This window comes from Chenopodium quinoa, unplaced genomic scaffold, assembly GCF_001683475.1.
Source record: "Chenopodium quinoa cultivar QQ74 unplaced genomic scaffold, ASM168347v1, whole genome shotgun sequence".
NCBI lineage: Eukaryota > Viridiplantae > Streptophyta > Magnoliopsida > Caryophyllales > Amaranthaceae > Chenopodium > Chenopodium quinoa.
In genome coordinates, this window is record NW_018743920.1 from 1,607,029 (window position 1) to 1,622,510 (window position 15,482).

The 15,482-nt window shown below is 37.5% G+C and overlaps 2 protein-coding genes across 6 annotated transcripts; both read left to right on the top strand.

Annotated features, from left to right (window-relative positions):
* The first annotated feature begins 455 nt into the window (after positions 1 to 455).
* LOC110687839 lies at positions 456 to 8,004 on the top strand. Of its 5 annotated transcripts, XM_021864482.1 has the most exons (11): positions 456 to 836; positions 949 to 1,004; positions 2,013 to 2,050; positions 2,138 to 2,664; positions 2,946 to 3,026; positions 3,579 to 3,641; positions 4,716 to 4,795; positions 5,002 to 5,335; positions 5,544 to 5,704; positions 7,360 to 7,460; positions 7,901 to 7,986. In XM_021864482.1, the coding sequence occupies exons 1-8, from the start codon at positions 792 to 794 to the stop codon at positions 5,111 to 5,113; spliced, it is 1,002 nt and encodes a 333-aa protein (XP_021720174.1). In that variant the 5' UTR covers positions 456 to 791; the 3' UTR covers positions 5,114 to 5,335; positions 5,544 to 5,704; positions 7,360 to 7,460; positions 7,901 to 7,986. The 5 variants fall into 5 exon arrangements, with proteins under 5 accessions (XP_021720174.1, XP_021720173.1, XP_021720175.1 ...); XM_021864481.1 differs by lacking the exon at positions 7,360 to 7,460 and having other exon boundaries at positions 7,901 to 8,004; XM_021864483.1 differs by lacking the exons at positions 7,360 to 7,460; positions 7,901 to 7,986 and adding an exon at positions 7,756 to 7,894.
* LOC110687684 (cytochrome P450 71A25-like) lies at positions 7,653 to 9,589 on the top strand. Its single transcript, XM_021864310.1, has 2 exons — positions 7,653 to 8,576; positions 8,657 to 9,589. Exons 1-2 carry the CDS (start codon positions 7,653 to 7,655, stop codon positions 9,278 to 9,280), a joined length of 1,548 nt encoding a protein of 515 aa, XP_021720002.1. The 3' UTR covers positions 9,281 to 9,589.
* Positions 9,590 to 15,482: the final 5,893 nt, after the last annotated feature.

A 15,482-nucleotide genomic window follows, 5' to 3' on the forward strand; every position in this document is an offset into this window, starting at 1 on the left:
TATTCTGAATAAGGAGTATTGTATAGCTAGAGTGAATCTTAATATCTAATTCATCAGTTGTTTTAATAATAATATACTATGTATTTTTTTGGCTTGGGATGTACATTGACATTCAGATGTACCAGTCACACAATATATCTATGATCATTCTTTGCTTAATGTTTTAAACTCGAGAGTATCTTCTTTAGGAGAGACAACAACAATATGAAAACCTAATTTCAATAACAAGTTGGTAATGTAAACCAAGATCCTTTCTTTCTATGCCCTTTTATCAAATGTGAGTATGTGACATGTTCATGTAAGCCCGATAATAGTTTCTATTTAATTTCGTAGTTCGTACATATTTTACGTGGAGTAAAAAATACTTTGTAATATCCTAATATCTTGTCACATCTATTTTTTTAATAAAATAACAATTGATAACCAAACAACACCATTTAACAAATATTTAGAAGGGAGGGAATAATATATGTCCGAGTATTAATGATCAAAATTATATCGAATATCTCGATCCAATAATATATAAAAACACCATAGAAAGAGACCTTGCCAAAAACGGTCCAAATGCCACCAAACTCCAAAAGTAGTGAAGAGTCTGAAGGCTAGTTTAGACTTGTATAGAGTACATAAATAAATGGAAATATTTCCATTTAATTTTTTTTTTCCTGTCAAAAAATAAATAAATAAATGGAAATATTGCAGAACTTCTGATGTCAGCGTCATCCGTCAACTGAATACTACGGAGTATACTCTAATTTTGACGCTTTGTCTTTCTCTCCACCTTCACAACTATGTCAACGACCGAAGTCACCATCACCCTTGGCCGCTCTCGTAAGGTACTCTCTCTAATTTCACCATAATTGCATTCTTATTACTGATTTATTGTGCTTTTATTTTGTCCTAATTTCGCCTGAATTCGATAATTCTGTAACTTTTAATTGTGATTAGGTTGTAAAGAGGAAAAGGTCGGATTTTACTCAATCTCTTCCTTGCCATTCCAAAAGGTTTACTTCTTTTACTTGTACTTATCATTCTTTTATTTTGTTGTTACGTGCCTTACGTGTTCCTCCGTTTCACGTTAATAGGTCACATTTTGTTATACTTAGTATATCATTTGGAAGAAATTTGCCCGAAAAACCATGATTGTAAATTTGTATTTGATAAGTACCATTATTGTTCGTTTTATTATCGTGATACGAGTACTACACATCAATATTGAGTGCACTATTATTTTATTTGGTTCTGCTAGTGCTATTATTTTTTGCAAATAATAACCACATGTTTAAATCTCACTCTATAATGAAGGATACTAGGTGAATTTGTTCATATTCTTTCCAATAGTTGGATCATTACAATTCTAATATACAAGAGATGTTCTAGTAGTTAGGGGCATTATTCCATAATTAATAGGTTGAAGGTTCAAATAATTTCTCGTCTCTGTCTCAAGCTAATTTCATATTTTAGCTCCAATGGTCAAGCTATTAGCTAAGGACTCTTGATTATCGCAAGCAAGTCCCTACTACAACCATAAGGGTTGCTCTTATGGTGTGGGATGATTTTGATTTTTCGCCTTTGTGTTTGGAAGCTTTGGGCCTGATGTATAATAATTTGTTCTCTTTGCATTTATAAACATTGCTTACACTGTGGAAGTCCGATAGTTCTTTTTTGGTTTGGCTGGATCACATACATTCATATGGGGTTTAAGTAAAAAGTTGTTACCTGATTCTATCCCTTTTATGCTAATTGAAGGGGTATATAGCTGAATCATGTTATTTGCAGTTCAGTGATGGTTTATGAGAGGTGTTCTCTTATGAAAGGTGAAATTTTTTAATACTATGTGATTCTTTTTAGTGTTTAAATTTGTAGAAAATATAACATGACTTTACTTTCATGCTTTCATTAAAAAGCGGTGGTAATCGAGGCCAGTGAATGAATGTGTTTCCATTTGTTGTGTGTGTTGTCTGTTAATTTCTGTTTGTTTATTGATACAGTTACTATTTTGTTAATTGCAGACTTCGAATTATTGTTAAAGAGAATGTGGATTATGATGGTAAAATTGGTAACAATTACACTAATATATGACGGCTTAGAACATCCTATATCCAATAATGATTTTATTATCTTAACTGTCTTGAAGGTTTTCACCTCGAAAGAAATGATCTCCATCACAAATTGATTCGGAGGAGGCTATCCAGTAGAAATCATACCACAGCTCGTGGTAATAAGCAGAGGAGAAAATTAACAGGAAAATTATCTGGTGCATCTGCAAGGTCAGCCATAAGCTATAATGAGCTGCTGCGTGGCCTTCATCAATCTCAAAGAGATGGGCATATACAGAGAGATCCTTATAGAGAAGCTACTAGAGCCTTAGCTTACATGGGCTCATTGGAACATCCTTCAACTGTGACTAGAGATGATTTAAGACGAAGATCCCCTACAAGACCTGCGTATAATTCTGGCTGTTTGTTGCCACCAACTCATACAACAGAATTACAAAAAGTAACATCTATAAGATCAAGTCAACATGCTTATAGCCATATGTTTCCTGGACCACCTAGATCAACTGTACCAGTGCAGACGGGGGCATTATTGGATCTGGAAAGGGCAAGACCTATGGCTCTAATTCCTTCACCAAGTGGGTTCCTGCCTAGAAGTATGTCCATGGTAATACTAGTCTCTTTTCTGCTGTTTTCAATTCTATCTAAAATTTGAGGAAATCACTGAATGATAGGATCAACTCCTTTTGTGTTTCACACCTCTTCTATGTTTTAAAGTTTGGGTTTCTGAAGCTGTTGGGATAAGATTAATCAAACAATATGTGAATATTTATTTATTTATTCTTAATTATATGGGGGTGTGGCGAGCTTTGTTTGCTTTTGATCAGGTCGGTGCTTAGGTTTGTGACTTTATGTTAATGCTCAAACTATTTTCGATCTTCTGTGCAGGTTGAGGCACCTGTTACTGTTGCAGGGTTGTTGAATTCCCTTGGTTTGGGGAAATATGCTATCCATTTTCGGGCTGAGGAGGTATTGCCAATATATCTGATCTTCCTTCTCATATGGTTGATGTACCTGGCTTAGTGTATTTGTTGTTGGATTATGAGTAATTGAAGTAGTCAATAGTTTGACGTAGAAAGATTTTTTTTATTTTTATTTTATTTTATTTTATTTTATTTTTTTATTATTTTTTTTTATGTATGTATATATATTATACATCACGAGTCCAAAATCCCTCTATTGGGCTAAATTCCTAATCCTCGTTCTGGAAAATTCAATTGTTGTATCTAGATGCAAGATCTTCATAATAGCCAACAAACCAAATAGCCTTCCTTCCTTTATGCCTGTTATACATCGAAATGAACGATGGAAACAAACATGCCTACAATGGGTAGATAGATAACTCAATGCAATGACAGTAGCTTCTATGTTTCTTGCTACGTAATCATAACTTGAAAGGATAGCCTTTTACTTCAGTTTAATTACTCGAGAGAAATGGCTTTTATACTGTTTTTTCAGCAGTTATTATCTGAACTGTACATACTGATGACTGATGAGGATTGCATCCCACCTTATGTCCAGGTAGATATGTCAGCGTTGAAGCTGATGAATGAAAAAGACCTGAAAGATCTGGGAATTCTGATGGTATTGTGCTCAACTATCTTTTTAGCAAAATATGTACATGCAGTCACATGGAATGATATTTTCTGCCAAGCTATTTCCTGCTTTCCCTTTTTCTTATTTATTTATTTATTATTTTCTTGAGTTTGTTGCTTCTCCATCTCTACTACCTCAGCTTTACTCGCCGTCTTCTTATCTTGCTTCAATTGGCCCAATAAATGATAATATACTTATCAGATTCTTTGCAAAGCCTAAAGAACTAGTCCTAATTAGTAAGATGATTGCATTAGCCAATGTCCAATATGAAAACTCTGTTAAATTACAAAATAAACAACATAGTTGTGAAACCCTTGTGACATCCTAGGCTTGTCCCTTCCCAGGACCAACCAGGAAATTTTTCCTTACTTCCATGTGAAATGCACCATGTTCTGTTTTGATTTTCATTTTCTCTGCAAATGTCAGATTTTGTTAAACCTGAAATCCTGAGTGCGTGAGATAAAATTCAGTATAAAATCAACAGAAGCCATAAAATGTTAAAAAGATTATAACTTAACTGAGAGAAAACCTCAGCTAATATTATTGTCTTGTTTCTTTGATCCATCTCGTCTACAAGATCTTCATTATTGATAAAAAACTTCGTATGTACTACCGACATATAGATCTAGACAAAGTATCTTCAAGCAACTATCTTAAATGAACTGCCATGTGGTGCTCAAATTTACCTTGGTGATAAACTGATAATTAGATGATTATCACTTATCATCACTCAACAGTCCTTGCTGTTAAAGTGTATCTCAGGCTAATATTCTTTGTTTCCTGGGTAAGTTTTTTGAGACTCTCTGATGCCGAAATCTTTTTCCCTTCCAACTTAAACCCTTGTGAATATTTGGATTTGACAGTTACAACCTTTCTTCTTCAAATACTCCTGCCTAACTGTTTGCTACATATTAAAGTTTAGTATTTATCATATGACATATGCAAAAACTTAGTTGCAAAAGATTGTTATCACTTCCCTATTTCGTTTCTCTGAGTGTATTGAAATTTGTGATTATGGTGAATGGAATGTTGTGCTCTTACATGTCCTGTTCTGTCAACAAGGACCAAGGAAGAAAATCCTACAGGCTCTCTCAGCTTAACTTAGGAGGCAACTGCCCAGGCAACTTTAGTCGGCTGAATTTGTATGTACCTTTTGTGTTCAGCAACTACAATTCATAGTCTTTGTGATGTTGCCACATGTTTTGACTTTGAAGTAGAAAAGTTGGCGCTTATCATTCTAATTTGTTATTCCAAAATAAAACTCTTTAGGAAGTGGTGATTAATGAATGAAAATCAAAGTTTCCTTCCCATTGTTGCCTCTTTTTTAATATTCATGTTATGTTGTTAGGCCTATACATAGATGTTATGCCATCACTTGTCTTTCAAGCATCCCAATATTTTTTGAGACTCGCAACCTTGAATTCATCAGCCCCGCTTGTGTTGTGTCTTTTGTTACTTGACATCAGTGGCGGACCTGGGCTTGTGCCTGGTGGGTCAAGTGACTCACCAGGGCCCAAAAAATATTTTAAGTTCTGAGTTAGCCCTAGCCCACTTCGCCAGACGCCAGTTCGCCTCTTCCTCTTCGCAAGTTCGCATCTTCCATTCTTCCTCTTCGCCTGAATCGCCTCTTCCTCAGTTCCTCTTCGCTAGTTCGCTTCGTCTTCCTCTTCGCATAATTTCAGGTTAGTCATCTTCATCTACTCATCTTTCGGCTTTTTTATTTATTTATTTATTTATTTAATTGTTGATTTTACTTGTTAGTTATGAATTAGTAATACTAAATTTGAACCCTAAATCTCTAATTGTTCAATAATCAACTCAATTTCAGAGAATTTTGCATTATCTGAAATTCTGAATTGTGAATTTGTGAAATGTTTGACACTTTGACAGTGCTCTTCGGTAGCTTGCTCACGCCTCCAGTGCTGGCTGTGCTGCTGGCCTGCTGGCTGCTGCTCGCCTGCTACCTAGCTCCACTGCTCCAGTCCTCTGTGCTCACCGCTCTTCGCTTCGTCGCTTCTTCTAAAGTCTAATCTCCTATTCTCATTTTGCTAGTAAGTTGATTTCTAATTTTTAGTTTAAAATTCTAATCTTCAATTTAATTCAGTCTTATTAGTTAATTCTATTAAACTTTGGTTGATTTTGTTGTTGTTTGTTTGGTAAACTTTGAACCTTTTGTTAATGTTGTTGGGTTTTTGTCATTTTGATGAAATTTGAACCTTTTTGACCATGTGATTATGTGAATTGTGGTTTGTTTGGTAAAATGATCTTTGTAAATAATTTTTCTGGGGAATTTTGCTTGATTTAGTTGATTATTTATTCAAATTTCAGAATGAAGAGAAAACGCACTCCAAATGAAATGCAAAACATTACTAGCTTCTTTGCTAAATATTACTATTATTTGGTTGTTTGGTAAAAAATTTTTTTTACATATTTGATTATCGATTGTGACTCACCAGTCGGAAATTCCTGGCTCCGCCACTGCTTGTCACTCAAGTGCTTGCTAATTTGCTGTTGCTCCAACAACCAAGAGACCTTTTCTGCACAAGTCTTGTGACCTTGCTGGCAAGACTGTACCGTACAATCCAGTTCTAGAAAACTTAACACTATGACACATGTATTGGTCTAATAGGGCATGTGAGGATGATTGGAGAAACAGACGTTCTGTAATTGAGGATGAACTTAGGCTGCACCCTCTAGGACTGTGTTGGTTTTTCGATAGTCATTGGAGGACATCAAAATAATTTGGTTTGACAGTACTGTGGGAGCTTAAGTGATAATCAATGCTCGGGCAATCAATACAAATCCAATTATTTTGGGAAGAACCCCAGTTATTTTACCCTGATAGATTGTCAATATACTTCTGTTGGAGCAGGCAGAGCCACAGAAAAGATATTTAGGAATAGCATATACAATAATTGATGGTGAGGTTTTGATTACAATAATGCTATGTATGATTATGACTGGAGATTTCTAGATGGAATAGAACCCAAAAGTTAGGCATGACTGATATCTACTTACTCTTATATGGCAATAATTTGCAATCATTTATCTTCGTGTTTTGTGCCCGTATTCAGCTTTGGTAATTATGAAAGCATAGCCAAGTTATGCTCTAACAATAATGCTGCTCTGAGTATCTAATTAGGATTTGCGAGTTTAGTGATTAAATTGTGTTATTATCTGTTCTGTTCTGTCAACACAGACCAAGGAAGAAAAGCCGTCCTACAGGCTCTCTCAGCTCAATCTAGTTGACATTGCTCAAATACTAGGATAGTAGGACCATTTTATGGGTTATGTGAACATATGTACAATTTGGAAACATTGGATGTTTTCTTGCATTCCTTAGCAACCCTCCAGCCTTTAGTTTTTGTGGCATTGCCCCTAAGTTCAATTCTCTGTTATAGGCACAATCACAGTAGTAGTCGCGGAACCACTCTCACAGATATGCATGTTCCATAATCCTGATTATGCTTATTATCACGGATTTGTGGTCATTTGTTCACGTTATTATGACATGAATGATTTTCCAAGCCAAGCAAACCCATACCCGACCAGACCAACCTCAATTGACAGATTTCCAATTTTTTTGTTTAATCTGTTACTTCCATTAAGTTTTGGTCCCAGCTTTGTTTATTGTTTGGACCTCCTTCTTCTGCGAATTGATTATTTAGTGATGCTGATGGATCAATTACTATGTTGAGCATTTCAGATTACACAACTACACTGTAAATGCATGGAACATCCATTATCAGTTGGCAATACTTCAATTATTCACGACAGCAAGGAGATATTGTGTCCACAATAAAGTCGGTAATAATAACAAAAGTCTGTTCATCTCGTATCTTCCTCAAGTGAATACCCCATAATATAGCCTCTGTCTATATATGGAATGTTTATATTTCTCCCTTAGTTCTTCAAGTTTCTATTTATAGTGGCTACAAAGTATACCCTCTTTATCTGTATACCTTACTGCATTTAACTCCAAGAGTGTTCATAGAAACAATGTTGAATTGGGTTACAAATTTCTGGCATACTCTGTTATTCTACCCTTTCTTGGTCCCTTTTGGATTCTTCGTAATTTTTTTGTACAATGTTCTGTCTAAAGGTCTTGCCACTGGCATAAACCTTCCACCCTCGCCGCCAAAGCTGCCAATCATAGGAAACCTTCATCAACTAACTGCATCTCTTCACCGTGACTTTTTATCATTGTCTCAGCGTTATGGCAAGCTAATGTTGCTTCACTTTGGCAGCAAGCCCACCGTGGTCGTCTCATCTGTAGATGCAGTTCAAGAAATCATGAAGACTCACGATGTGGTCTTCTGTAATAGGCCTAAATCACGTGCTGCCATTAAATTATTCTATGACTACAAGGATGTAGCTTTTGCTCCTTATGGAGATCATTGGAGGCAGATGAAGAGTGTTTGCGTTATGCAACTTTTGAGTAACAAAAAAGTTCGATCTTTTAGAAATATAAGAGAAGAAGAGACTGCTTTAATGGTTGAAATAATAAAAGGATCCCATTCTTCTGTGGTTAATTTGAGTGAGATTATTGTGACATATACATATGACGTCATTTGTAGGGCAACTTTTGGTAGGAAGTATAGTAGTAATCGTGGGGGAGGTGTCGATTTTAAGGAGCTGTTAAATGAAGCCATGGAACTACTTGGGGTTTTTAGTTTAGGAGAGTTAATACCTTGGCTAAGCTGGGTTGATCGACTGAAGGGTTTAGATGGTCGAGTGCAAAAGGTGGCAGATAGGTTGGACGAGTTTCTTGAAGCAGTCATTCAAGAACATCATACGCTAAGCATTAGTGCTGAGTGTGACTACACAGAAGAGGATACAAAAAACTTTGTGGACATTTTGCTTGAATATCAGAATGAGAACAAGGATGCTCTTTCAATAGAGAGTATCAAAGCCGTTATATTGGTAAGCTAGTTCGATCTTAGCTCACTATCGTATACTATTAATCCTTTAGATTATTTACTAGTAACTATGTTTTGATGCAGGATATGTTTTTTGCTGGGACTGAAACAATTTTCACACTGTTAGAATGGATGATGAGTGAGCTGATTAGGCATCCCAGAGTTATGAAAGAACTGCAAGAAGAGATTAGGAACATTGTCAGAGGTCAAGACCGCCGAGTATGTGAGGATGATTTGGAGAAACTAACGTATCTAAAAGCAGTGATCAAGGAGGCACTAAGGCTACACCCTCCTGCCCCTTTGTTACTGTTTCGACAGCCATCGCAGGATGTCAAAATAAACGGGTTTGACATTACTGCAGGGACACAAGTGATAATCAATGCTTGGGCAATTCAGAGAGACCCAACTGTTTGGGAAGACCCTGAGGCATTTTTTCCTGAGAGATTCCTAAACGGAACTACTACATATGATTTCAAGGGACAGGATTTTCAGTTTATCCCGTTTGGAGCGGGCAGAAGAATGTGTCCTGGATCAAGCTTCGCTGTGATCAATGCCGAGCTTGTGGCTGCGAATCTGGTCTATGAGTTTGATTGGAAGTTGCCTGATGGAGCAGAATGTGGGAAGTTAGATATGGCTGAAAGTGTTGGTATAACAACTCACAAGCGAGTTCCTCTTATGGTTACTGCAGCTCCTTATTCCTGTAAATGAGGTAATCCTGAATGTAATTGAATCAAATAAACTTGGAATATAGCACATTTAAAAGCCATTGGTTGCAATGGTTTATTCCATTGACTTCAAATGCTGTAATATATGCTGGTTTACTGTAATTACCACTAGTGTTATGTTTATTCACCATCTTCCCTCCGAATAATGTAATTGCTCAAAATATTCTCTCTTTATTTTCGATCATTCAATTAAGTACTTGAGAAATACCTCTTGGAGCAGTGGCTCAGAGGTCGTCTCGCATCCTTGAGGTGCGAGATTCAATTCTCATCACGCATAAATCCGACCCCTCTACCCCCTCCAGGCTTCCAAGTATTATATACTGTGATTGTGGAGGGTTACACTTCCAAAAGCATAGCTTAATAGACCTCTTTAATTACATAATGTCAATTATTATAAAAAGTTGATATTGTGAGAGTAATTTATTTCTTATGTGTTTAGCACAAATGTAATTTAAAAGGTTATTTATTTGTTTGAATAAGTGTCAAAAGTACAAACATTGCAAAGGTATTTTTGAAAGGGGTCGTGAGGTTATATTTATTACAATTATTACGTGTTTGTTAGATTTAAATCTCTTTCTATACGTCGTTGTATACCTTTCAATAAATCGATCATATTTTTAAAGATAGGGGGGAGGGGAGGGGGAGGAAGGGTAAGGGAATCCCCACCCCCAAGTTGCCTCGAGTGGGGATTGATCCCACAACTTAATGGTTGGAAGGTGACAATTCTTTCCACAAGACCAAATACTACTTGGTAGATAAATTCCATTACATGTCCAACTTTACTTGCAAGATGTATTTTGGTAGTCAAAACAAGTAAGACCCTATTCTTTTAAGCTTCAATTCTGAGCAGAGCAGGGGTCAGTAGAGCAGCATAGCATCAGCTGAGTAGAGTAGATTTTAGCATAGCAGAGCAGATTTCAGCATTATTATTATTATTATTATTATTATTATTATTATTATTATTATTATAGAAAAATAACAAAAACCTACAAAGTCAATCAATTTACAAGAAATTAGTGGGGAGCCGAGATACAATCTGGGCCCTCACCTCTCTAGCTATACCGAACCCGATCCTGCTGAAGATGTGAGCAGCTGCACGAGCACCAATATCCTGAGTCCTAGCGAACGTCTAAACTCGCTCCAACAACGCAACAACATCCTTATCTAATTCCCCCAATGAAGAAAAGGATAAAGGAAGAAAACCATAGCCAATTGCCCTACAACGCGCCCCATACTTATCCCGCTTTCGCTGAGCCGCAACCGACACAACACGACCAGCAACAAAGTCAGACAACCCAGACTGTGTTAAATGAGAAGGCCCTGTCAAGTCAACACATACATCAAGACCTCTGTCCCAAGAATAAAGCCACATCTGTAGGTCAAAGAGCCCCATCGTTCCCTCCAGTCAACCCAATGTTAACCTCCTTTCTTGCAGAAATCCCAGACCGAAAACAAATATCAACAAGGGTATCACGAACAACGTTATGTCGATGTTTAATACCCACCATCCCAGCACAAGACACTGCATGATCCCTATAAATGTCCTCATCAAAAACCCTTGAACAAGCAGAATACGGTGTCGAAACGGAGAACAAAGGAACACCCAACCGGTAGCAAAGGGAAGAACGGTAAGTCTTACCATTCATAGTTTGACCCAACCCCGATATTGGGACCGCCCGCAACCAGGCAGGAGTATGATCCCTCTGCTGGGATTTCCATAAGGCAACCTGACGCGGAGATAAGGAGAAAGTGGATGTTGCAGATGCAGTAACCTTTGTGAAATATATATCTGCCAATTTCTTTGGGGATAGCGATCTCACTAGGGTTACTCATAAGGTCAGTCTCCATAGTCCTATTAAAAAGACTAAGAGCATCATCAAAGGCCAGTCCCTGACCAACAATACCAAATTATTATTATTATTATTATTGTTATTGTTGTTGGTGTTGTTGTTGTTGTTGTTAAATATTAATTCTTATTTTAATTATTATTAATTTAATATTAATTGTTATTATTATTAATTATTATTATTATTATTAATATTATGATTAATTATTATTTTTATTATTATTATTTTAATATTAATTATAAATATTAATTATTATTATGATTATTAAATATTAATTATTATTATGATCAGACATTAATTATTATTATTTTTAAGAGCAGAGCAGAGCATAGCAGAACAATGCTCAATAGAGTAGAGTAGAACAACTCAAAAGAACAGGGCCTAACATGATTTAGTTTATTAAGCTAGTAATTAACTCTCCTAATTAATATTAGGGGAAACGTTAATGTAAGGCTGTCATACTTTTGCCACATTGTTAAACTTGTGACCCATCAAGACTAAAGGGAGTAAAGGCCAATTAGGTGGAGCCCCACCATAGTTAAAATAAATTAATTTTTAATGGAAAAAAATTGTTTTATATTGCGGATATATATTCGGAAATCTTAGGAAATATTTTGTTAGTATCTTTTGGTGACTATTAAGAATTGTTTGGCTCATTAAGTTTGAATGGATTGGTATGCAATCTCACACATACTAGAGGTATGAATTCTAAAACTCAAATTAGTACAAAGTTGTTCGGTTTTATTGTTGGAATGAATTCTATCCTTCATTAATAGAATAGATTGTGAGTCTTAGGGGAAGGGGTGGGTATGAGATTCCATGGCTATGAAGTGGAGTTAGAACCCCTTGAGTATGAGATTTTATTACTAAAAACCTCAACCAAACAAAAAATTAGATGGAATGAATTCTAACTTCATTCCAACCCATTCTAAATAATTCAACCAAATGACCCCTTAATATTTTTTTGATATCTAGGGTTTTCTCTAGGGATTGCTCTTGGGAGGGTTTCTTCTAGCTTTTGCTAGTTTCATTTCTTCTTCTCGAAGTTTTTGTTCGTGATTGTGTTATTTTCTTTTTCTCGATTACTCTATCTCTCTCGTTACATTCATGGCGAGTACAGACGAAGCGAGTAATCAAGTTTTGGACCTGAATAAAGAAATAGAGGGTGTAGATTGGGAGGATGATGGAGGAGGAGAGGAAGAAGCGCAGATTGAATTAGCCGTGGTTGGAAAAATCCATACTTCTCGCAACATCAATGCGAACGCCCTAGTAAATACATTAAAAAAAGTATGGAACCCAAAACATGGTTGCGAAGCGAATGTGATCGGAAGCAAAATTTTTTATTTCCAATTTCACCATTGGAAGGATAAACAACATGTCATGGAGTCGCAACCTTGGCACTTCGACCACCATGTGATGATCCTAGATGACGCAAAAGGTAATTTAAAACCTTCAGAAATTCCCCTTCAGTACGTTCCTTTCTGGATTCGTGTTTATGACCTACCTTTTAGGGGTAGAAATAATGAAGAAAATGCTAGAAGAATTGGTGAAAAAATTGGAACATATATATAACTATGGATAAGTCGGATGTCATTGGCATAAACAAATCCCTACGAATCAGAGTCAGCATTGATGTTAATAAACCGCTAAAGAAAGATGATAGAACTGAGAACAGGGAGGGGTGTCATGGAAGTGCCTATAAAATATGAGAAGCTGCCAGTTTTCTATTACATTTGTGGTTGCTTAGGCCATGGGGAGAAGGACTGTGAGGAGACTGCTGCCAGTAGAAAATTCAGCGAAAAACTACGGGTGAATACCCCTTGGAAGGCAACCAAGAACGACATTGGTTATGAGGAAGGAGACTTAAGCAATGCGGTAAGGAGGCTCTTCATCACAAAACAGAACCAGCAGATCATTGATGATAATGAGAAATTAGAAGATAGGAGAGTTGAAGAAGGGGCAACCATGAATCACAAAGCTGTTTTGAATCAGGCGCAAGAAAATGTTGCTGAAAACTCTTTAGAGTGCACTATGGCAGAACCATCTGGAGAGAAGGAGACACCAAAACAAGATTCGATTTCAAAAAGGAGAGAGCAGGTAGTTTGCCTCAATGACAAGGGTGGACTAGTGAGCAATGATGTTGTTAATGAGGTCCAGTTGCTATGTGTTTCGGATGATACAAGGGTGAAGGGAGGGACGAGGAGCTGGAAAAGGATACCTAGGGAGGTGGGGGAAGGAGACAAAGAAGAGAGTTTGAGGGTGGAAAGGGGAAAACGGGGCAGGGAGGAAGGAGAGGTTGAGGTGGGGGAGTTTCATATAGGAAAGAAGATAATTTATACAACTTTTTCAAGTGGTGTGGGGCCAAAGGCGGAGGTTGGCAATGACCAACCCCGCCGAACCCAATGAGTGTGTTTGCTTGGAACTGTCGGGGAATGGGCAATCCCCGATCAGTTCGTCGGCTCCTCAAATGGAGTCATAAATGCAGCCCAGGGATACTATTTATATCGGAGACCAAGGTGGAAAGTAGAGTGGTAGAAGATTTAAAAGAAAGACTAGGTTTCCACGGAGCTTTTGGTGTATCAAGCAGGGGACGTGCTGTAGGCCTCTGCATTTATTGGAAGGAGATGGTGGATTTTAGGCTCGTCTCTTTCTCAGACCATCATATATGTGGTGATATATGGAACGGAGATATGCTGAAATGGAGGTTTGTTGGGATTTACGGATGGGCAAATTCTGAAGAAAAATGCAAGACTTGGCAGCTCATTCGCCAATTGTATGATGAGGAGGTTCCGATTTTGATGGGTGGTGATTTCAATGAACTACTCTCATATGATGAAAGAGAAAGGGGTGCACAATGTGTAAGAAAGGAGATGGAAAATTTTAGGGAGGTGATCTCAGAGTGTGGATTGAGAGATATGGGCTTCAAGGGCATATGGTACACTTGGGAAAGGGGAAAAAATCCAGACACAAGAGTTCGGGAAAGACTTGACAGGTTCCTCGGCTCGACTTCTTGGTGTTCAATGTACAAAAATGCTTCGGTTGAACATATTACGAGGATAAATTCAGACCATGCCCCCATCCTCATGCAGTATGATGTGACTCACACAAGAAAGAAAAAAAGGAAGGACAAAGGCTTCAAGTTCGAAACCTTTTGGCTGACAGATGAGGGGTGTGAAGAAGTTGTAAAGAGTGCGTGGGAGGGAGCTGCGTCTTTGAGCATGGCAGGGAAGGTGGCCTCGGTGGGTAGATGCCTCATGAGGTAGAATGATAAGCATTACAATAGGCTAGCAAAGCAGATTGCGGATGCTGAAGTGGCTTTGCAAAATGCCCAAGAAAAGCCAATAAATGACAAAAATTGCGAGGAGTGTGATGAGATTGAAAAGCATCTTGACGAGCTACAAGCGAAGTATGAAGCGTATTGGCATGTGAGGTCTAGAGTGGCAGAAATTAGCGAAGGTGATAGGAACACAAAATACTTTCACCACAAGGCTTCTCAACGTAGGAGGAAAAACACTATCAATGGCCTGAGGGACAAGGAGGGTGTATGGTGTACGGGTGGTGATAATGTTGCTGCTATTATTGGCGAATATTTCGAAGGTATCTTTACATCTTTAAATCCTTCTGATGATGACATTTCGAAAGTTCTGTCCAGAGTGCCCTGCAAAATTACTCAAGCTATGAATGAAATGCTCTTAAAGCCGTATACCCAGGAGGAAGTTCACATTGCTCTCAAGCAAATGCACCCTAGCAAAGCCCCCGGCCCGGACGGTATGCATGCTATCTTTAATCAACGCTTTTGGCACATTGTTGGTAGGATGTAGCTCGTTTTGTTACTGGAGTTTTGAATGGAAACCCCTTCCCGGATATTATCAATAAAACAAATATAGCCCTCATCCCAAAAGTTAAAAAGCCCCGAAATGCTATGGAGTTTCGACCTATTAGTCTTTGTAATGTTCTCTACAAGCTTATCTCAAAGTGTATAATTATTAGATTAAAAAATGTACTTTCTGAAATTATTTCAGAAAATCAAAGTGTCTTTGTGCCAGGCCGTTTAATAACTGATAATGCTTTGATTGCTTTGGAGTGTTTTCATACGATGAAGAACAGGTGTAAGGGTCGAAAAGGTCACATTGCCATGAAGCTTGACATGAGCAAAGCTTATGACAGGGTTGAATGGGGCTTCCTGCGGCAACTCCTTTTGAAAATGGGGTTTGATGGCAGATGGATTAATTTGGTGATGAAGCTCGTATCCTCGGTCAAGTACTCTTTCATAATAAACGGGGAAGTTTGTGGGATGGTGTCTCCATCTAGAGGCCTACGACAAGGTGACCCCCTCTC

Bases quoted from the DNA above. Each gene is read 5' to 3' on its own strand.
- LOC110687684 (XM_021864310.1), top strand. From the start codon at position 7,653: ATGTTGAATTGGGTTACAAATTTCTGGCATACTCTGTTATTCTACCCT. The intron at 8,577-8,656 runs GTAAGCTAGTTC...GTTTTGATGCAG, and splicing joins GTATCAAAGCCGTTATATTG to GATATGTTTTTTGCTGGGAC.
- LOC110687839 (XM_021864481.1), top strand. From the start codon at position 792: ATGTCAACGACCGAAGTCACCATCACCCTTGGCCGCTCTCGTAAG. The intron at 2,051-2,137 runs GTAAAATTGGTA...ACTGTCTTGAAG, and splicing joins AGAGAATGTGGATTATGATG to GTTTTCACCTCGAAAGAAAT. The intron at 3,642-4,715 runs GTATTGTGCTCA...TCTGTCAACAAG, and splicing joins AAGATCTGGGAATTCTGATG to GACCAAGGAAGAAAATCCTA.